Source organism: Cinclus cinclus, chromosome Z (assembly GCF_963662255.1).
Source record: "Cinclus cinclus chromosome Z, bCinCin1.1, whole genome shotgun sequence".
In the NCBI taxonomy this organism is placed as follows: Eukaryota; Metazoa; Chordata; class Aves; order Passeriformes; family Cinclidae; genus Cinclus; species Cinclus cinclus.
The window spans coordinates 857,236-875,660 of record NC_085084.1 but is presented as its reverse complement, the minus strand read 5'-3'; the positions used below and the strand labels follow the sequence as shown (position 1 = coordinate 875,660).

The following is an 18,425-nucleotide window of genomic DNA, read 5'->3' as shown; positions in this document are numbered from 1 at the left end:
GTCCATAAGTGCAAGTGCTGCATGGAATCGGTGATCTGTGCTTTTTGCACAGCTGAAGTGAGACTTTTCTTACCACCAACCAAGAAAGGGGAGCAATGCCCCCAGAAAGAGCGTCCCAAGGTGGTTGTATGGGTGCACCCCAGTAAAACAGCACCCAGACTAGTTTGTGCCAGTGCATGCAGGCATGGAGGAGACCTCAGGTGTCAGGTAGTGTTTTATTACACAATGCATTTATACAGAGATGTACAGGGGTGCCTTTCCATCAGAACGGCAGCCACGTTACCCTCAGCTGCGGCCATCAGCAGCAGCTTCATCTCCTGCTAAACTGGGGCAGGGGGGGTGGCACCTTGATGTCTTGGCCTCTCTCCAGTTTCTTCTCACAGTCAACGAGATAATTGACCCCATCGATGACAATCTGGACTAGCTCCACCTACAGCAGGAAGAAGGAAATGGTATTAACAGAAGATTTAGCTCATCTGTTAATAGAGGAGCAGGAAGTTGGCTTGTGCTGTGACAACAGGAGGCAAAGCTATATGTGAGGAGGGTCACAGACATCACACCTTCTTTAGCACAGGGAGCGTGGGTTGTGCAAAGCCACAGTAATTCCATCCTCCTGTTTGCCCTGAGTTTGGACCACCAGCAGCAGAAACTTTTGAGAGGAATGAGGGATTTGTCTTTACAAACAAGCTGTGAGTAGATAAAACCAGCACTGAGAGATAAAAGGAACAATGGGAAGGATTCCACTGATTGATGGATGGACAAAGATATTTGCCTTTACAAACAAACTGCAGGTTTGCTGATCAATGACACTGGATATTGAAAGATGAAAGAAGCAATGGGGAAAACCCATGAATTCCATAAGAATTAAAAAGGAAAAGGGAGGGTTGTACATTAGAGAGGAATCTCGGGTATCAGTCATTCTGGGAAGTCTGTGCCTCTCCAGTACCTCAGCCCATGGGCAAAGAGAGGGAAATGTGGATGGGAAATTGGGATAAAAAGGAGGCTGCAACCTCCAAAGAATTGAGAGATCCCAGGATAATACCCCATGGCCTCTCCCTTTATTCGAATAAAGTAAAAGGACTCCCCTGTCTCCTTTTCGGACATAAACCTCTGGTGTTGGTGGCTTAATTTTCCTGATGCTTTCAATTAGGTCCCTAAAGTTATTTCCACCAAACTGTGCTCCCCAGGAACAAACGAGGGCAGAAGTCCCTGTATGAAGTGTTGAGCTGTTTCAAACATGACCCCCAGGAGGGTGCAGGGTGCTCCCCAGGTGATGATGAGAGGGGATGCATGGCCCAGAGTATTCCCTGTTGGAACCCTGGTCACTGAGAATTTCAGACTTTCTGTGCTGACAGGCACTGACCCCCAGGAGAGCACTGCATTTAACCTGGAGGCTGTGGAGAAAACTTCCAAAATTGAATGATACAACTAAGATTATGGGTGTGTAGTTTAAATAGTAGTTTAAATTTTCCACATGGTGGGAATCTCAGAGTTTAAGGGTTTAGAATATAGTAATACATATAAAACAAGAGGAAGATTTTTAAGGGGGAGGTTTGTCCTTCTTCATCTTCTTCATAAATCTAGATGATATAGTATGATAAAATAAAAAGTCTGCATTGTGGGCCACAAGTAGTTAGTTGTTAAGTTAAAAATAATTTAAGCAACATTTCATAATTGGAATGTTTACCCTTAAAAGGCCCTGTAAAAAAAGAAAAAAAAACTATATTTTTAGTTTGTTAGCTTAAAGAACTATAAATCTCATAATTTATGAAACTGTAAAATAAAAAAAAAAACAACTAATGACTATCTAAATCCAAACAAAAAATACCATCTCTCTTATTTAATCCCAACCCTAAAATAAAAAAAAAAATTAAACCTCAACACAGGGGTGCAAGAGGGTGAGGACAGAGAGCAGCCCTGCTCTGAGTGTTCAGCCCTGCCTGGCAGTGCTTGATGGAGTACTGAAGTCCTTGCTGTGCCTCCCCAGGTCCCAAAACACCCCATGCTTTCAGGAGTTGTGAGCACAGAGACATGAAAATGAACTGGGAGGGATGCTGGTGAAAGGAGAGCAGGAAGGAGGCTTGTTTATCTAGTTCACACCAGCCCCGAGTGCTGCTGGGGGCTCAGGGTGGGTGTCTAAAATGGGTTACAAAGCAGGATGTGCCCCGCAGTGTGTATTCTATCACAGCTGTGAAACCAGCTGGGACAGTGATCCTTATCTCTGAGGAGATATCTCCTGTTCATGAACCAGCTGTGAAACCAGCTGGGGCAGTGATCCTTATCTCTGGGGAGATATCTCCTGTTCATGACCCAGCTGTGAAACCAGCTGGGGCAGTGATCCTTATCTCTGGGGAGATATTTCCTGTTCATGGACAGCTGTGAAACCAGCTGGGGCAGTGATCCTTATCTCTGTGGAGATATCTCCTGTTCATGAACCAGCTGTGAAACCAGCTGGGGCAGTGATCCTTATCTCTGAGGAGATATCTCCTGTTCATGACCCAGCTGTGAAACCAGCTGGGGCAGTGATCCTTATCTCTCTGGAGATATCTCCTGTTCATGAACCAGCTGTGAAACCAGCTGGGGCAGTGATCCTTATCTCTGGGGAGATATCTCCTGTTCATGAACCAGCTGTGAAACCAGCTGGGACAGTGATCCTTATCTCTGGGGAGATATCTCCTGTTCATGAACCAGCTGTGAAACCAGCTGGGGCAGTGATCCTTATCTCTGTGGAGATATCTCCTGTTCATGAACCAGCTGTTAAACCAGCTGGGGCAGTGCTCTTTATCTTTCCCACAACCCATCCTTCCTCCAGTAGATATCTCCTGTTAATGGACCATAGAGTCCCACTGCATGGATGATAAAATTCCATCATCCCATTGGGAGATGCTCCACCCAGGGGGAGGAACCAAGCATTTCCTACCCGGATCAAATCTGAGATTTGGAACATCAGAGCAGCCTTTTCCCACTGGATTCCAGAGGAAAACCAGACCCTTCTACATCATCACTGGAGCCTTGGAGGAAAACTGCACCTTCCACAGGAGCACTGCTCCAACAGAACCACATCTGTGACTGCAGGAGGATGCAGCCACCATTTAATGGGACTGCTCCAACACCCTGACTGACTGACGAGGTGTCAGCTTGGATTCTGACTCTGGCAGCGTTTTGGGTTTGTTCTTTCTAATACTGCATTTCTGTTTTAATTTTTCCTAGTACAGATCTATTATTCCTATTCCTGTATCTCTGCCTGAGAGCCCCTTATTTTGAAAATTATCATAATTTGTTGGGAGGGGTTTGCATTTTCCATTTCAAGAAAGGCTCCTGCCTTTCCTAACATGTGTCTTTCAAACCAGGACAGTGTCCTTGGTGTGGCTGGGACTAGGAGGAGGTCAGGGACATTCACAATGCCTGAGGAGGCTCAATCAGAGCAGAGCTGTGTCCTTCCCTTTCAGCTGGCCACAGCCCTGCTGGGGTGGTCCCTGATCCATGGGTCCCTGACCACCCTGACCCTGCCCATCCTGCCAGGCTCAGCACACACAGCTGAGGTGTGGTGCTGGCTCTGCAGCTCTCCTGTGCTCCCAGCTCCTGAGCTGATGCTTTAGGACTTGGATTTTATATTTTTCAGATCCTGTTGTACTGCCTTGGTGTGGAATTCTAAACTCCATGACCTGTCAGCTGCTGTTCTCCCATTTTATTCAGATAGAATAATTCTTCTCTGGGCCTGAAACTCATGGACACCTTGCTGCCTCAGGCCCTGAGAGGTGGAAACAAAAGTGAGTTGAGGGGGGCAAACTTGGAGAAAATTACTTCATTACCTGAAGCTGTAATTGGAGGATTAACCCCTGATATGTAAGTGGACCAAACTTATAATTGTGTGAAAAATTTGTGACCATTGTCCATCCTGGGTGTAGCCTCCTGAAGGCCTTAACAGCCCAAGGTGTATCTGCTGAAGGTGTTTTAATAAATACCCACTTTCATTCTCCCAGTCTTGCCTATCCTCTGTTCCAGGCAGCCACTCCAAAGCATCAGAGTGATACTGCCAGGGGTGGGATTCACTGCAGGCCAGAGCAGCAGCAAAATACATAATTCCATATGGCAGGGGGGGTGGTATCTTTGTAACCTGTTTCAAAATTGCTGGAGACTACAAAGGGCCTTGTCCCCAGCAGACAGGTGACTCCTGAGGACCACAGCCCCTGTGGCACTGTGAGACAGCAAGATAAAGCTGACATTTTTCAATCTCCGTGAAATGGTTCATTAGCAACTTTTAATGACTGGCTTGTTAAAACCAAGCACAAAGACTAAATCCCATTGTCTCTTTATTGTGACAGTTGCTGATTTTCAAGGGATTTGCTTTTACTATAAAGCATTTTGGTGGCTTAGCAGTTTATTTTATTGTCTTTTAAAACTAGCTATGTTGGGAATTCAGAGGAATGAATTTGCAGCCTCCATGAGAAAACAAATATCATATTCAGTTTGCATTGACCAGTAACTGAAACAGAGCAAAAATACAAACAGTTTTATCTTGCACCTTTGGGAACATAATTGAGTTCTACAAGCACATTTATCACATATTGAAATTTATTTAATTATTTACTGGAAAAATTTTATCCTATAATGAAATTTTTCTTATCCCCTTGAGTATGTCTTGTCTTATTTAGATTTCAGAATCTCCAAGGTAGGGCTTGTGTCTTATCTGTTGCCTTAATCTTTTGGATCCTTGCTGAAGGAGGCATCACTGACTTCAGTGGAACTCTTCATATAAGCAAAAATTTTTAGGCTTAGGCTGTCTGTCAGCAGGACTGAATTAATCATGCTGTGTAATCCTTTTATTATTATTATTATTAATGTTACTTTAATATGAAACACACATGATATAGGTGTTAATAGATGTCTTTGTCACAGGCTGTTTCGGCAAGTAATACAGCTTAACAGTATTTCATTCTTATTTATTTATTTTGTTCCCTGTTACTTATTTCATTCTAGATCCAAACGAGCATGGGTGCCTACATCAGAATTCAACATCTGAAGTTCCCAGACATCTGCCCATGGCTGTGGGGACATTCAAAGGCCCAGGTCACCTGGCTGGGCTCTGTCCCTGTGGCAGGTGAGCCAGGAAGGGAAGGCACTGTGGGCTGGGTTAATATTGTTGTTACCCAGGGTTATATTTCTATTATGAAAACCTACCTAGAATGAGGCTGGCCCCAGGTCTTGGGCTGCAAGAGCAGGACCAGACTGCATCCATATCCAACCTGCCACAGCCTTGGGGTTTGGCTCAGCCAGAGCTGTGGGAGGAGGCTGCAGCTCCTCATCCTCATTAGCTTTGCTCTTAGAAACTGCTCTGCCTCCTAGAATGGTTAAGCCTGAGGCTGGAACAAGGTGTGGGACACGAGCTGCCAGGATGGCAGCAGCTGCTCCAGGCAGGGGTCCATTTCCAGGGTCGTTTCCAGGCTGTGTCACTACAAATGTTCCTTCTCTTTAAATGGTTCCCAGCAGAAGTCTGAGGTGCATCCCCCTTGCTGCAGGTGGTGCCCTACAGGCAAGGCTCAGGGCTCACCGTTAAGTCTTTGCTCTGATTTGAATCTCTGATTTAAAAGCAGCTCTCTTGTGTTGTCCTGTGCTGAGAGCCACACAGAACATGTGAGGACTGCCCCAACTCTTCAGTCCCTGTGGAGTGGGAGCTTTGTGGTGCTGTGTGACCAAGGAGGAAGGGTGTGACTCACTAGGGAAAGGAGCATAACACCCTCCCCAGGTCTTGGTTTAGTGCCTGAGCCCCTGCAGGTGGTTTTCTACATCTGCATGCCCCCATGGAGATCCCCAGCATATATTTGTGCAGCTTGCTCAGGGTTGGGTTTTTCCACTGCCATGACAGGAGCATTTATCAAGCACCTCATGCATATTAACAGGTTTTCTTTCAGTGAGTATTTCCACTGGGCCAGGTCCACGAGGAGTAAAACTGCACTCAGAGGGATCCACTGAGGTCAGCAGAGGGAAAGTGCCCTATGTCAGTACAGATCCCAGCTAAGAAGCAAGGGGAGGACACAGAAAGGAGCCTCAAGGAGAGCAGTTTACCTCTGAGCGACCGAGGCGGTCCAGGTTGGAGATGTCATAGATGTCAGCCACAGCCGCCGTGTCCACCCCACCAGTGCCACGCTTCTGCAGGCGCAGGTTCTCCAGGATCTTGGAGAACCTGGGGTCCTGTCAGGAGAAACAGCCCTGAGCTTGCTGCCTTCCACTGCCTGCCCTGAGCAGAGTCACTGCCATGCTGTAATCCTTACAGCACTGCCAAAGGGACAGACAGAGGTGCAGAGCTTTCCCACTCCTTCCATTACAGCCCATCTTTGTGGCTTCCCACTCACTAAGCAGGTTGATTTCCATAACAAACACAGAGATTTGCAGAATTACAGCAGGCTGTTTTTTCCACCCCCAGGACCTTGCTACACACATTCTGTTAGCGTGCAGTTGCCACAAGCTGTCATTTCTCCTCTGTCTTTTCTCCTCTGTCCTTTTGCACAGCGGGAGAGCTGGCGTTTGTCACTCATGTCACATTGAAATGTTGTGTGTACCTTGCTGAGCCTGGGCAGTTTGACATGGACTCCAGCACGCAGCCCCGTGCCCAGGTTGGAGGGACAGGTCAGCACGTACCCCAGACGCTCGTTCCACATGAACTCCCAGCCCCTCTCCTTGATCAGCCTTTCCACCTGCAGGGCAGCACAGAAACAAAGCCAAAAAAGGGCTAAATATTCAAATGTCTTGTTGTAAGATACCAGTGGAGCATCATGAATTTACACCTGGGTGCAGTCTGGTCTGGGTGTGATACATGTTTGCACTCCTCAGGTACCAGAAGGGTTTCTTCACCACCTCCTCATGACCAGTGTCTTGCAGAGTGTTGGTCGCTTCATTAGAGAACTCTCTTTGTGGTGTTTTGGTAAAGCCTTTGCCCATGGAGCTGCATTTTCACTTAAGAGTTGTGGCTTTTGCCATTTGTTTATAACTCATTAATTTTGAGGCAAGTTTGCAGCATGGGACCCCAAAGGATTCAAGCACTATGAAGCAAACAGAAGGAGCTGAACCTGAGTTTAATGTAGTTTTCTAATTGATGTCATGACTCTGTGAAGAGAACGTTTGGCCTCTAAATGCCACACTTCCATTACAAGGAGACAGCCATCTTGTAGTTAAGATTTCTCATTAGCAGGTGTATGACCAGAATTGACAGGAGAGTGAAATCATTACCTGCAGGGAGAACCACAAGGGTCTATTGCCCTTTGAATAACCTGGCACTCTGTTCACTCATCTATGCTGGTGCAAACCCAGAGCAATTTCAGTTCACTTCTCAACTCCCCCTGGGGAGAACTGGTTACATAAACCATGCTCACAAGACTCCTACAAATACAGCCGAATACTTCAGGTCTGAGAAGGATAAAGAATAAATTATTATTTTTTTAATATTTATTTTTCCCTACAACTCAGCTAGCAACCTGCCCATGTTTCCTGCTTTAGCTGTGTTGATGTGAGGTTGTTGTGTGGACTGATCTGACCTCATTTCATTGCCCCTGGAGATGCTCAGTGTGAACCACAGTAAGCTGGGGTGACAGCAGTGAACAAACAGGAATAATAAACTCATTGAGGCACTACCTCTTTTAATCCACGGCAGAATCGTTCAAAGACACGTTTCATGTTGCCACCCTTCTCCATGGAGATCACCCTGGTGTGGTCCTCTTCATTAATCCAAATGAGAAATGTCTTCTCATTGTTGTGCCTAGTCAAGAAAGGAGGGAAAAAAAACAATAGCTGTAAAAAGACAAGCTCTGGGAAATAATTCTCAGCATCCTTAGTTTTAAAAATCCTCAATTTCCGTAGTTTTATCACAGTCTTTCCAAGCAGCGGAGAAGTTAAATGGGTCATAATAAAACTGTTTTCTGGAGTGAGGGGTTGGAGCTGGTTCCACCACTGGATCACTCATTCCTGGGGCATTGCAGGGTCTCCTGGGCAGAGTGTGAGGGGAGTTTTGTGACTACATCATGCTGCTGTGGTGCTGGGCAAGGAAAACGTGTGGGGCTCCATCAGGAGCATGGCTGGGGATGCAGCCAAGGGAGAAGCCAAGCTCTGCACTAATCCTCAGGGAAGGATTCTACTGCTCTCAGAACACCCAGAGTCCTACCTGCTGCTGGGAGCCAAGTAATGTGTGCTTACTTAATTTTGTTCTCCCCTACTTCCAACCCCAGTGTCCCTGGCAGCCCTGGGTGTCTGCATCTCTCAAGGGATGTGTCTGGGATGCCTCAGTGACCCTGCTCTGCCAGAAAGGGCAGAACCCCTGGAAACCCACTCCTGTCTCAAACAAGGCAGTCAGGGCTGGCTTTGTTAAGTACCGAGTCACTTTTTCTTGGCTTTTACTCTACTTGGCCAGTCTCCTACTACTTCCTTCCTACAGCATGTAGAAGGTGATGGATGGGATCAGTCTCATTTGTGCCAGCAGTGAAATATCACCAGGCTGAAGACATGAAAGTGAAAGTTCAAGATCACTGGGAGCCTGACTTCCAGCTAGAGTTTTGCTGCGTCTCCTTTTTTATTCCTGCAGCTGGGGTTGGTCAGTGCAATGCTGAGCAGGTGTAAACATCCTGTGCCCTGACACTTGGGATCAGGCCAGGTCCAGTCACCTCCTCCTCAGGCACGCACAAATGCTGAGGGAGGGTTTTATAAATAGTCTGAATTTGGCCTAACTCACCTCCCTTCTTTACTTAAACAAGGGTCCCCATTTCTTTCAGGACCCTGCACCTAAACTGTGATATTGGTGGGAATGGTCCTGCAGCCCATAACAGGGACAGGATCAAAAATCATCAAAAGAAAAATTATTTCCACAATGTACACACTTCCTGACAACATTTTTTTTTTTTGCAAGAGAAAGGCAGTTTTTCAAGGTGTGGCTTACAGAAGTACTTTCTAATCACCCTAGTTTTTTTCCCCTTCTCCCTGATATTTCACATGTAAAAGAGGCCAAAGCCCGTGTCTGTTTTATTCCGGATATCCCTGGATAGTAAATATGCTGTTTGTAGTTCTGTTTGTACAGACAATGAATGAGGTGCCTCAAGCTTTATCCTTTTCCTCTTCCTCAGACTTCGATAGGGACCAAAGAACCTGCATCTTGTGGAACCTAATAGCACTGTTGAAATGAAGAAATCCTCACAGTTTTCTGGCAGTTCACAGGGTTTTGTGGGTGATGAGGTCTCACAGTATGCCTCAGAATGCTTTCTGCCTGCCTTTTTAGCATTGAAGCACCTGGCAATGGTCACAAGTGCAGCAGGATGGATGCAGATGCTGTGCACTGCACAGCTGTCCTCATCCTCTGCTGTTGGTCTGGGCACCCATCTCTGAGTTTGGGCACTTGTCTTGTGCCTTTATCTCCACATTAAATATTGTATTTGAGCCCAACATCGAGTCTGCTGTGACAGTAGAAACAGACCTAGAGCAGAGCAGGAAATCCATGTCTCCTTTTCACCCAGCTCATTTGGAAGGGTAGGGTTGCTTTCAACCTCGGGAATTAAAACGTTTCTCTTTTTGAAGCAAACTGAGCATGCTGTGAGTGTGGGGCCAGAGTTCAGCAGGGTTAGGACGAGCAAGGAGGTTTGTAAGACAATCTTTGGGCAGGACACAGAACTCTGCAGGTCACACCACGTACCAGATTCCTCTGGCGTCCGGCCAGTCACGAGCCATCCCAGCACATGTGAGCAAGGGGGACACTGGCTTGTCAAAGAGAAAGTGGTCCTGGGCACCCAGACAGGGCCAAAAGCAGACAGAGACACAGAGGGAACAAAACAGAGCTCCAGATTATCCAGGAGGCACTGTCACACTGTCCAGAACATTTTTTTGTGAAGGCACTGGAAGCACAAGCAAATCACTCAATACAGCCTGGGGGCCTGGTTCTTTTGCCTGGAAACTAAAATCTCTTTACCCAGGTGATTTTCTTAAACCTTGCAGATGCTCTCTGACATGTTTTAACCACAAATATTTTTCCCAAATTTAGGGAGGGATGGGAGGTGGGGCCTAAATCCACATGGACACTCTAAAGGATGCTTTGGAGGACCTGGCTCCAGAGATCTTTTCAGCATTCAGACACATCTCGGCATAGGAGAGGACAATGAGTTCTAAAAGATTGAAAAAAAAAATATAACCAAAAACCAAACAATAAAAAGTGCTAGTTCTGAAAAGGTATGAATCTCCAGCATGGAGACTTAGATATTTATTCTGAGCATGAACTCAAGGTAGGAATTAAATCAGTGCTAATCTCAGCCTTTGGAATCACAGGCTTATTATGTTCTTTAACAGAGATGCTGCTTGTGACGTAGTAAATATAACACTTGCTGTGCCACCAACTTGCCCCATGCCTAGTAGTTTAGATATTTCAAAATTAATCATTTTGGGTTCTTTTTCTCCCAAAGAAAATAAGTATTTTATATTGATTTTCATGTTTGTGCTAAAAATCTAGTATTTCTTAATTACTTGAACATTGCCATATCAAATGTTGGGAGATTTTTGCTGGCAATGATGTTGGTTTCATTCTGTCTCTTTTTTTTTTTTTTTTTTTAAATGCCTAGGGCTTAACAAGAAATAGTGAGGCAGCCTATCCAGAAGGCATATGATGTGGTAGACACACTGATGTGCTTTACTTAATTTTTCCCTTAATGAAGAATGTAATAATTATTATTATATTCTTCATTTCACTTAGGTTTTCATCTTTGAGTGCTTTGTACTGGACACAGTGCAGCCAGAACTCCAACCATGCAGGAAGAAAAGGTGTGGAGTTCTCTTTGTTCTTCAAAGGGACACAGCATTTCCTTCCTCAGCTTGCTCCCATCGACACTTTGCTTGAAACAAAAACTCCCCTTTTTGCAAGAGAAGAGCTGTTAGTTTTCCTCATGAGCATATGGCCTGAAACTGCAGAACACCAAATGCCTTCTGTGCTGAGCACAGTTCAAGCAGCACTGATTTATCTCGCTGAAATAAACTTTGATCTTGCTGAGCTCAAATGGTGCCTTTTAGAAGCTGGCAGGAAGCCTGATCTCACAGAGGTGCCAGGTCCTGGTGTGCTGGAGGGGGTGAGGTAAGGAATGGATCTCAGGTTACCACATCAATGTCTGATCTCTGTAAATCTGCGTTATCAGTCATGAAACCAAACAAAACGAGATAAATGCTGAATCAGTGAAGCCTAATTCACTTCCCACAGGATTTAGCCTTAAACCATGAAGGAATTAAGTTTTTCCACACTCCTGTTTCAATCTCGGCTTCCTGAGGAGCTCTCTCCTGCTGGAAATAAAACCTGCAATAGGTCATCAACATCTTGTCAATAAAAATATTACCAGGGACATTCAATTAAAAAAGTTACTGACCTTACATAAATTCTTAACTCCTGGTTAATCCAGACACCTGTTTCCAGGGTTATAAATAGTTACGTTACTTCATCAGCTCCCCTTTGGTTGATGTTATGGAATAATGTGCCATGAATATAGCTAAGAGGGTACAGCCATTCCTTTGGATACTTAAAATGCACATTTCAAGCTTTGTTTGACATGTCACATGCTGTGACAAAATCCATGATGAAAATCCTTGTGTTTCCATCTGTGTGACAATGAAAACTCTTGTTATGGGCCAGATCCTTCAATTCCTTAAAGACAATGACAGGACTGGGAAAAAGTCACCTGGGTGCAATAAAGCTATGGCCACTTTTGGGAAATTAGAATTAGTGTCATTCTGATCTAGAGAAATCACAGCAAAGCCCCCCTCCACCCCCACAGCGTGGGATACAGGTAGGATGTAATAACTGTTTTAGTGTAATGCTTTTAGTTAGAATGGTTAGTAATATGGAAAGTATCTGTCTTTCTCTGTAATTTGGAAAGTATCAATTGGTCTAATCTAGAAAGTATCAATCAGTCTAATATAGAAAGTAGCAATATTTAAGTCTAATATAGAAAGTATCGATCTTGGCTCTAGGAAATGACCAAGGTCCTGAATTAACCCCTTCACTTGTCCAGAGAAGCAGCAGCAGCTGCACGTGTTTGGTTTGACCTCGCTCTCTGGAATATAAAGAAATAGATATAGATATAGAAATAGAAATAGATGTGAATATAAATATAAATATAAATATAAATATAAATATAAATATAAATATAAATATAAATATAAATATAAATATAAATATAAATATAAATATAAATCCATGCTTCAGACCTGCAGGGTGATGTACCTAGCAGAAATGCGGACCCTGGGTGATCTGTATCCCGTGACAAACACCAAGCACAGGTTATTTTGGTGCGGTTATTCTGCAGGGCAGCGGGGAAGGTGGAGGTGATGCTGAAGCAGAGCCGGTGCTGGCTCGACTTACATCGATGAGCTGCTGCTGCTCCCGCTCGGTCATGCTGGTCAGGCTGTAGTACTTGCCGGACAGGTCGCCCCGCAGGCCGGAGAGCGCGGTGACCACCACGTTCTCCACCTCCCTGCGCTCGGCGCGGGTGCAGGCGGGCGGCAGGCTGAGCCCGCGGATGCTGCGCCCGGTGCGCACCCGCGATGACAGCACGTAGCGCTCGTCGAACTGCCCGTGGGTGATCTGCGGGGCAACCAGCGCTCAGGGCACGGCTGTCAGACTGCCCCGAGCCTCACCGTGCACGGAGATGGGCGGCTGTCTGGCCAGGTGTGGCATCCTCTGCACCTCTGGTCACTATTAGCCAGGGTACCGGGAACCCTTTGAGAGATTTGGGCACCACTGAAGCCTTAATGTTTAGCTTTCCTATTTCCCAGCTCTGCACTGCACTGGTGTGTGACTCTGAACTCCATACAAAGTGTCCCAAGCTCCCCTCACAGCTCAGTCACACAAAACAATCCTTTTCCAGCCCCACAACCAAGGACACCGCTGCAGCTCCAGCCCAGAAAGTGCAAACAGCAGAGAATTGAGGGGAGAATCTGGGAGGGTGGGACTGCAGAGCCTGGAGCTGGGATGGGACAATGAACCCAATATGGGAATGGAGCAAAACTGATAAAAGTGTGAGAACCCATGACTGGGATCCATCCAGGGTGTAGCCTTGGCTCATGCACTGCCCAAGGTGAACCCTTGGAAGGGTTTTTAATAAATCCCTGCTTTTTAATAAATCCCTCTGCTCCAGGGAGCCTCTCCAGGCATCACCAGGAGTTTCTGTGAGGAATAACACCTTCCTCTGGCTGAATAAACATGTTGGAGTAACCAGCTCCTCCTTCATGGTCCCCAGATATGAAGGAGGCCACATGGCTTTTGGAAAATATGGATATGGCCAGAGGCCCAGGTAAGGAAGTTCCTTTGGAATAGGGAAGTTCAAAATGAACTAAACCACACTGTGGATGATGGAAATACTGAGCTGCATGTAAGGTTTGATCATGTGTATGTGGGGGAACTGGATTCAACTCCTGCCTTCATTCCATGCCTCATGCCCATGTTAATCTGAGGAATTGCAGCCCAAGGAATTCCATACATACCAACAGGTGGCTTCATCAGAGAAATATCTGTACAAAACACTGTAACATGGGGGATAAAGAGGAGGGGTCAGGTGTGTGCAGGCCAGCAGGGCTGCCATCTCATTGCCATCACAGGGACACTCCTGTGACCAGAGAGCTGCAGAGGAAGGATACAGGCTCCCTGGGAAGGCAGGCAGGGGAGATGAGGAGGGGGTCACCCTTTAAAGTGGTGATCAGCTGGAGTGCAAGATCACTAACTGGACTGCAGGAGAGCACACCTCAGCCTCTCCAGGGATCTGCTTGGCCAAGCACCATGGGATAAACCCCTGGAGGGGACAGGGGCCCAAGGATGCTCAGTGACATTCGTGGATCAATTCCTCCAAGCTCAGGAGTGATGCATCCCAAGAAAGAGGGCATCAGGAAAAAACATCAGGAGGCCTGTGTGGATGACAAGGAGCTCCTGAACAAGCTCAGACACAAAAAGGAAATCTACAGAGGGTGAAAGCAAGGACAGGCATCCTGGGATGGGTACAGAGAAGCTGTGGCTGTCCCTGGATCCCTGGCAGTGCCCAAGGTCAGGTTGGAGCAGCTTGGGACAGTGGGAGGTGTCCCAGCCATGGCAGGAGTGGGAATGAGATGGGCTTTGTGGTCCCTTCTAACCCAACCCATTTACTGATGAGTCTGTGATCTGTAAGCTCATGAACAGACCCACAGTGCCTAATGAGGCTGTGTCCCAAAAGTTTGGCACAGCTGATTCCCTGCAGAGAACAAGGGATGCATCTGACAGGGCCAGGGCTGGCATCCCATTTTCCTTAAACATGAAACTGGGTCTCAGAGCTGGATCAAGAAAAATGGAAGTAGTGTTGCGCACAGCATCATCACTGCACTAAGCAGCTCAGAGCCTTTCTTGTCTGACTGTTTTGTCCTACCTTGGATGCATCCAGGTCCGTGTGATGCTTCATTGTCCGTGGATCGTAGCCATTATGTCTGGCTTTAATGACAGGGTCAAAAATCTCAGCAAACACCTGCGGAGTCAAGAGAATCTGGAGAGAGTCCGCAGCATCACAGAAACAGGAACACATCCTCACAGCAGCTCCAGGCAGAGGTTCCTGTCTGCAGTCACCAGGCTGAGATTTGGGGTGTGTTGCCAACCAGAAAACACCCCCAGAGGGCCCCCCCCCCCCCCCCCCCCAGCCACTTGTCTCTTGGTTCTAGGCCATGCAGGAGTACCCCAAGTCTTCCCTGCTCTGGAGAGAGTCCTGGTTAGAGCCCCTTGGCCCAGGTGTGCCCACACCGAGACCCAGCACGGCTCCCTGCAGGTGAGCAGCAGTGGCAGAGGCACACCAAACCCAGGAGCTGAGAGTCTGGAGTGTCAGATGTCCCAGCCACCCTCACTGGGACACGGTGGAGGCTGCAGAGGAGAAGGCATCACTGCAGATACGTAAAGGAAGCAGACCACAGGGTCAATAACAATGAGGTCTTCCTTTTGTTTTCCTCTTCTCATTGCTAAATGAGCTGTCCACCCTAATGCTGTTTGTCTTCAGTTTTCCTCACGACCCATAGGTTGTGGCTTAGTGGTGTCTAGCACTGCCCAGAAAACATTTCTGCTTCGCCTCTGCCTCTGCTGCCTCACAATGTGATTTCCACATTACATTCGTTTGTTGTCTCTCAGAGCTGGATGGATTTTCCATAAATTAGGTTTAGTTGCAGGAAGGAGGGCAGCTGCTGGAGGCAGGTAGCAGCTGCCAAGCAGTTTTTTTTATTTTATTACCTTCAGCAGCATCAGCAGAGGGGGCACCTGTGGTGATACCACACATTCCTGCTTTTCCTGACGTGGAAAAGCAGGGAAAACACCAGCCTGCCCCCAGAACACCCCATGGGACACAATTTGTCTTAGGAACATGCTACTGGGAAACTGTCTTCATCTGATGGGAACGACACCACTGTTGGAGTCTGTGAAACAGGCCTCTCTGAATTCCTCAGGGAGAGATCAGAGTGCAGGAATCAAATTAAAGCCTTTAGATAGGTTAAAGTATATTAAGCCATTCATACATGAAATAGAGGTGTAAGCTTAAGTTTTAAGTAAATAAGTAAGTAAGTAAGTAAGTAAGTAAGTTTAAGTAAGCAAGGATATGTTTTAAGTGCCTTAAAAAGCAAAAGCCTTAGAATCTAGTGTAAAAAAACAAGTTTCAAAAACAAGCTGCACTGAGAGCTCAAAAACATAGTTCTAGACATAATAAAAACATAGTAAGGCTATTGCTTACAATTTTCAGATAGAACAGATAGGCCATATGCGCAAGTTATGTAGAAATGCTTCAGGTTTGTGTTATTAGCTCACTGGGTAATTTGTAAGTAAGAATCCTTGTATTGCAGTGAGAGCCCTCTTGCTCCCTCTCTTCCTCCACCACTGTCATCATCATCACTACTACCACATGAAGAAGAAGAAGAAGAGGAAGAAGAAGAGGAAGAGGAAGAAAAGAACAGAAGAAGAAAAGACTGGGGAGCACCTACCTCTCAAGGCTCTGTACCAGGCTGCAACTTTTGCTCCCATATGGGACTCCACACCAGAAAGCTTTTAGCATGGACTTAAACACTTGGGACTCTCTGCCTTTTGAGACTGATGTGCCTTTACAATAAGCAACTTCACAGCAACCAACAATTGCTCAGCTCTTGGAAGACTCAAACCCAAAGAAACCCTGACATGCCATCAAGTCCTGTGGAATCCTCTTACCTCGTAGGACTCCTCATCCCCAGCCACCATTCCCACGGTCTTGATGAAGGGGTGTCCTGGGTTGTCCACCCCGGTCTGGATGCACTGGTCCAGGGTGTACCCGTTGGGGGTCATCTTGTCCCGGAGGCGGGAGTAGATTCCCGGGGTCAGGCACTCAGCCATGCAGTTGTTGTGCTTGCGCAGGTCGGGGTAGTCAGCGCTGCAGGGACAGGGACACCAGGCATTGCTGTGTCATCCCAGAGGGTTTGTGAAGCTGAGAGTGCGATTTCCCCTGGTTTGTGTTCCTGCAGGGCATTTCGGGAGGGGAGGAAGGGTCTGGTGCTGGGCATACCCCGTGCTGTTACTCTGTGCTTTGTGCTGCTCAGGGAAATGGGGCCCAAGGAGATGTAGAAAAAGGCACTGAGCCCCACTGAGACATCTTAGTCAGGCAGGCAAGAGCCCCAGCACTGATCTGTTTAGTTAGACAGAGGTTTAGGTGTAGATGAAGAGGTGGTCTGCAGTTTGCAGCACTGGGTGCTCTTTGATGTCCAGCAGAGCTGACCTGCCAGCTGGGCAGTGCTCCTTCTGAGACACCAGGGCTTAGCTCAATAGCATCATTATTTGCAGAAAACAACCAGGGAAAATAAAGATGTTCGGCTTTAGCTAGGGATTTTTCAGCTCAGTCACTTTTCAGCTATCTTGTACTGGTAGTGATTTGCTTTATTTGCAACTGTGGTATTTCTCTAAGAATATATTTCAGCTAGGATTGTGTAAATCACTTTAATAAAATGAATCTGTCAGAGCCAGATGCACATTACCTTTGGCAAAGTCAGTCTACAGAGAAAAAGGCCTGTAATTAATTTCCAACCATCAGCCAGTCAGTTTGTAGCAGAATTAGGAATATTTCCAGTACAACAGTAATACAGGAAATTATTACTGCTTGCATGGAGAAAATACTTTCACAGTTCCCTGTAACAGAGCCCATAATCAGCAGGTCCAATAGGTGGACCTGCAGAGCTGCTGGTTGGCAATGAGTTAAATATAATGATATATTATTAAACCTGATATATATATTGGGCTTGTTATTGTTCAGCAGTGTTGGTATTGGTTGGTCTGGGGGCATTTTTTGGGTGCTGATATTATCTCACAGATGCTTTAGAATTTTAGGTTTTATAGTTTTCAGATCCTGTACTGCTTTAGTGTATAATCCTAAACTCCATGTACAGTGTTAGTTAAATGTCTTCACACTTTGGTCACACAAAACAATCCCTCTGAAACTCAGGTACACCCTACAGCCTCAGGCCCTAAAAAATTATAAACAAAAGTGAGCTGGGGGAAGTGAGTTGGGGGTAAATTTTTTCAGTATCTGAAGGAGTAACTGCAGGATTAACCCCTGATATATAAATGGACCAAACTTAAAATCGTGTGAAAACTCATGACCTTTGTCCAACCTGGTGGACATCTTGTCCATCTTCCGGCTGCCCAAGGTGTATCTGTTGAACACCTTTAATAAATACTCACTTTTACTCTCTCAGTCCTGCCCAGCCTGTGTTCCAGGCACAGTCCAAGCCATCCCCACGCCCCTCGAACCCCTTGGAACCGCAGACGTTGGCAGAGCGCTCACGCATCCCGAGGATGGGGAATTGCTGCTGCCGTGGCATCACCACCCTGCCCTGTGCTTTACCTGGGTGGGAAGAGCTTCCTCTTCTCCTGCACGGCAGCGCTGACGTTGTGCTGGCCCAGCAGGTAGCCCGTGGCCAGCACCCCCGTGCCCGCGGCGGCGAACAGCGCTGGGGCCGCGCGCCCGGCCAGGAGACGGCAGAAGGTGCCAGCCATTCCTCCCTGCAAGGAACACAGCCCGGGTCAGCCCTGGCAGCCAAAAAAAAATGCTTCTTGCCTTTCCCTGGTCTGTATTCGTCTTTTGCTATTTTTTACTTTTTTTTTTGTAATGGTTTAATTCAATTTTTAAAAAATATTTTAATATGGTGTGGTTTGTAAGTGCCTTTTTAACTGATTTTGGTATGGGGTAGATTAGTACCATATAGTTGTTATAGTTATAGTTATAGTTATAGTTATAGTTATAGTTATAGTTATAGCTGTTATAGTTATAGTTATAGTTATAGTTATAGTTATAGTTATAGTTATAGTTATAGTTATAGTTATAGTTATAGTTATAGTTTATAGTTATAGTTATAGTTGTTATAGTTACAGTTACAGTTATAGTTATAGTTATAGTTATAGTTAC

The 18,425-nt window shown here is 46.2% G+C and overlaps 1 protein-coding gene across 1 annotated transcript; it reads right to left on the bottom strand.

The window, feature by feature from the left end:
* Positions 1-310: 310 nt before the first annotated feature.
* On the bottom strand, positions 311-18,166 carry CKMT2 (creatine kinase, mitochondrial 2). Its single transcript, XM_062513189.1, has 9 exons — positions 17,865-18,166; positions 16,202-16,400; positions 14,400-14,495; positions 12,371-12,592; positions 9,671-9,756; positions 7,630-7,753; positions 6,561-6,695; positions 6,067-6,192; positions 311-430 (listed from the first exon to the last, which is right to left on the bottom strand). Exons 1-9 carry the CDS (start codon positions 18,014-18,016, stop codon positions 311-313), a joined length of 1,260 nt encoding a protein of 419 aa, XP_062369173.1. The 5' UTR covers positions 18,017-18,166.
* Between the last annotated feature and the right edge of the window lie 259 nt (positions 18,167-18,425).

Bases quoted from the DNA above. Each gene is read 5' to 3' on its own strand.
- CKMT2 (XM_062513189.1), bottom strand. From the start codon at position 18,016: ATGGCTGGCACCTTCTGCCGTCTCCTGGCCGGGCGCGCGGCCCCAGCG. The intron at 6,193-6,560 runs GTACACACAACA...TTCTCCTGACAG, and splicing joins AACTGCCCAGGCTCAGCAAG to GACCCCAGGTTCTCCAAGAT. The intron at 431-6,066 runs GTAAACTGCTCT...TTCCTGCTGTAG, and splicing joins ACCGCCTCGGTCGCTCAGAG to GTGGAGCTAGTCCAGATTGT.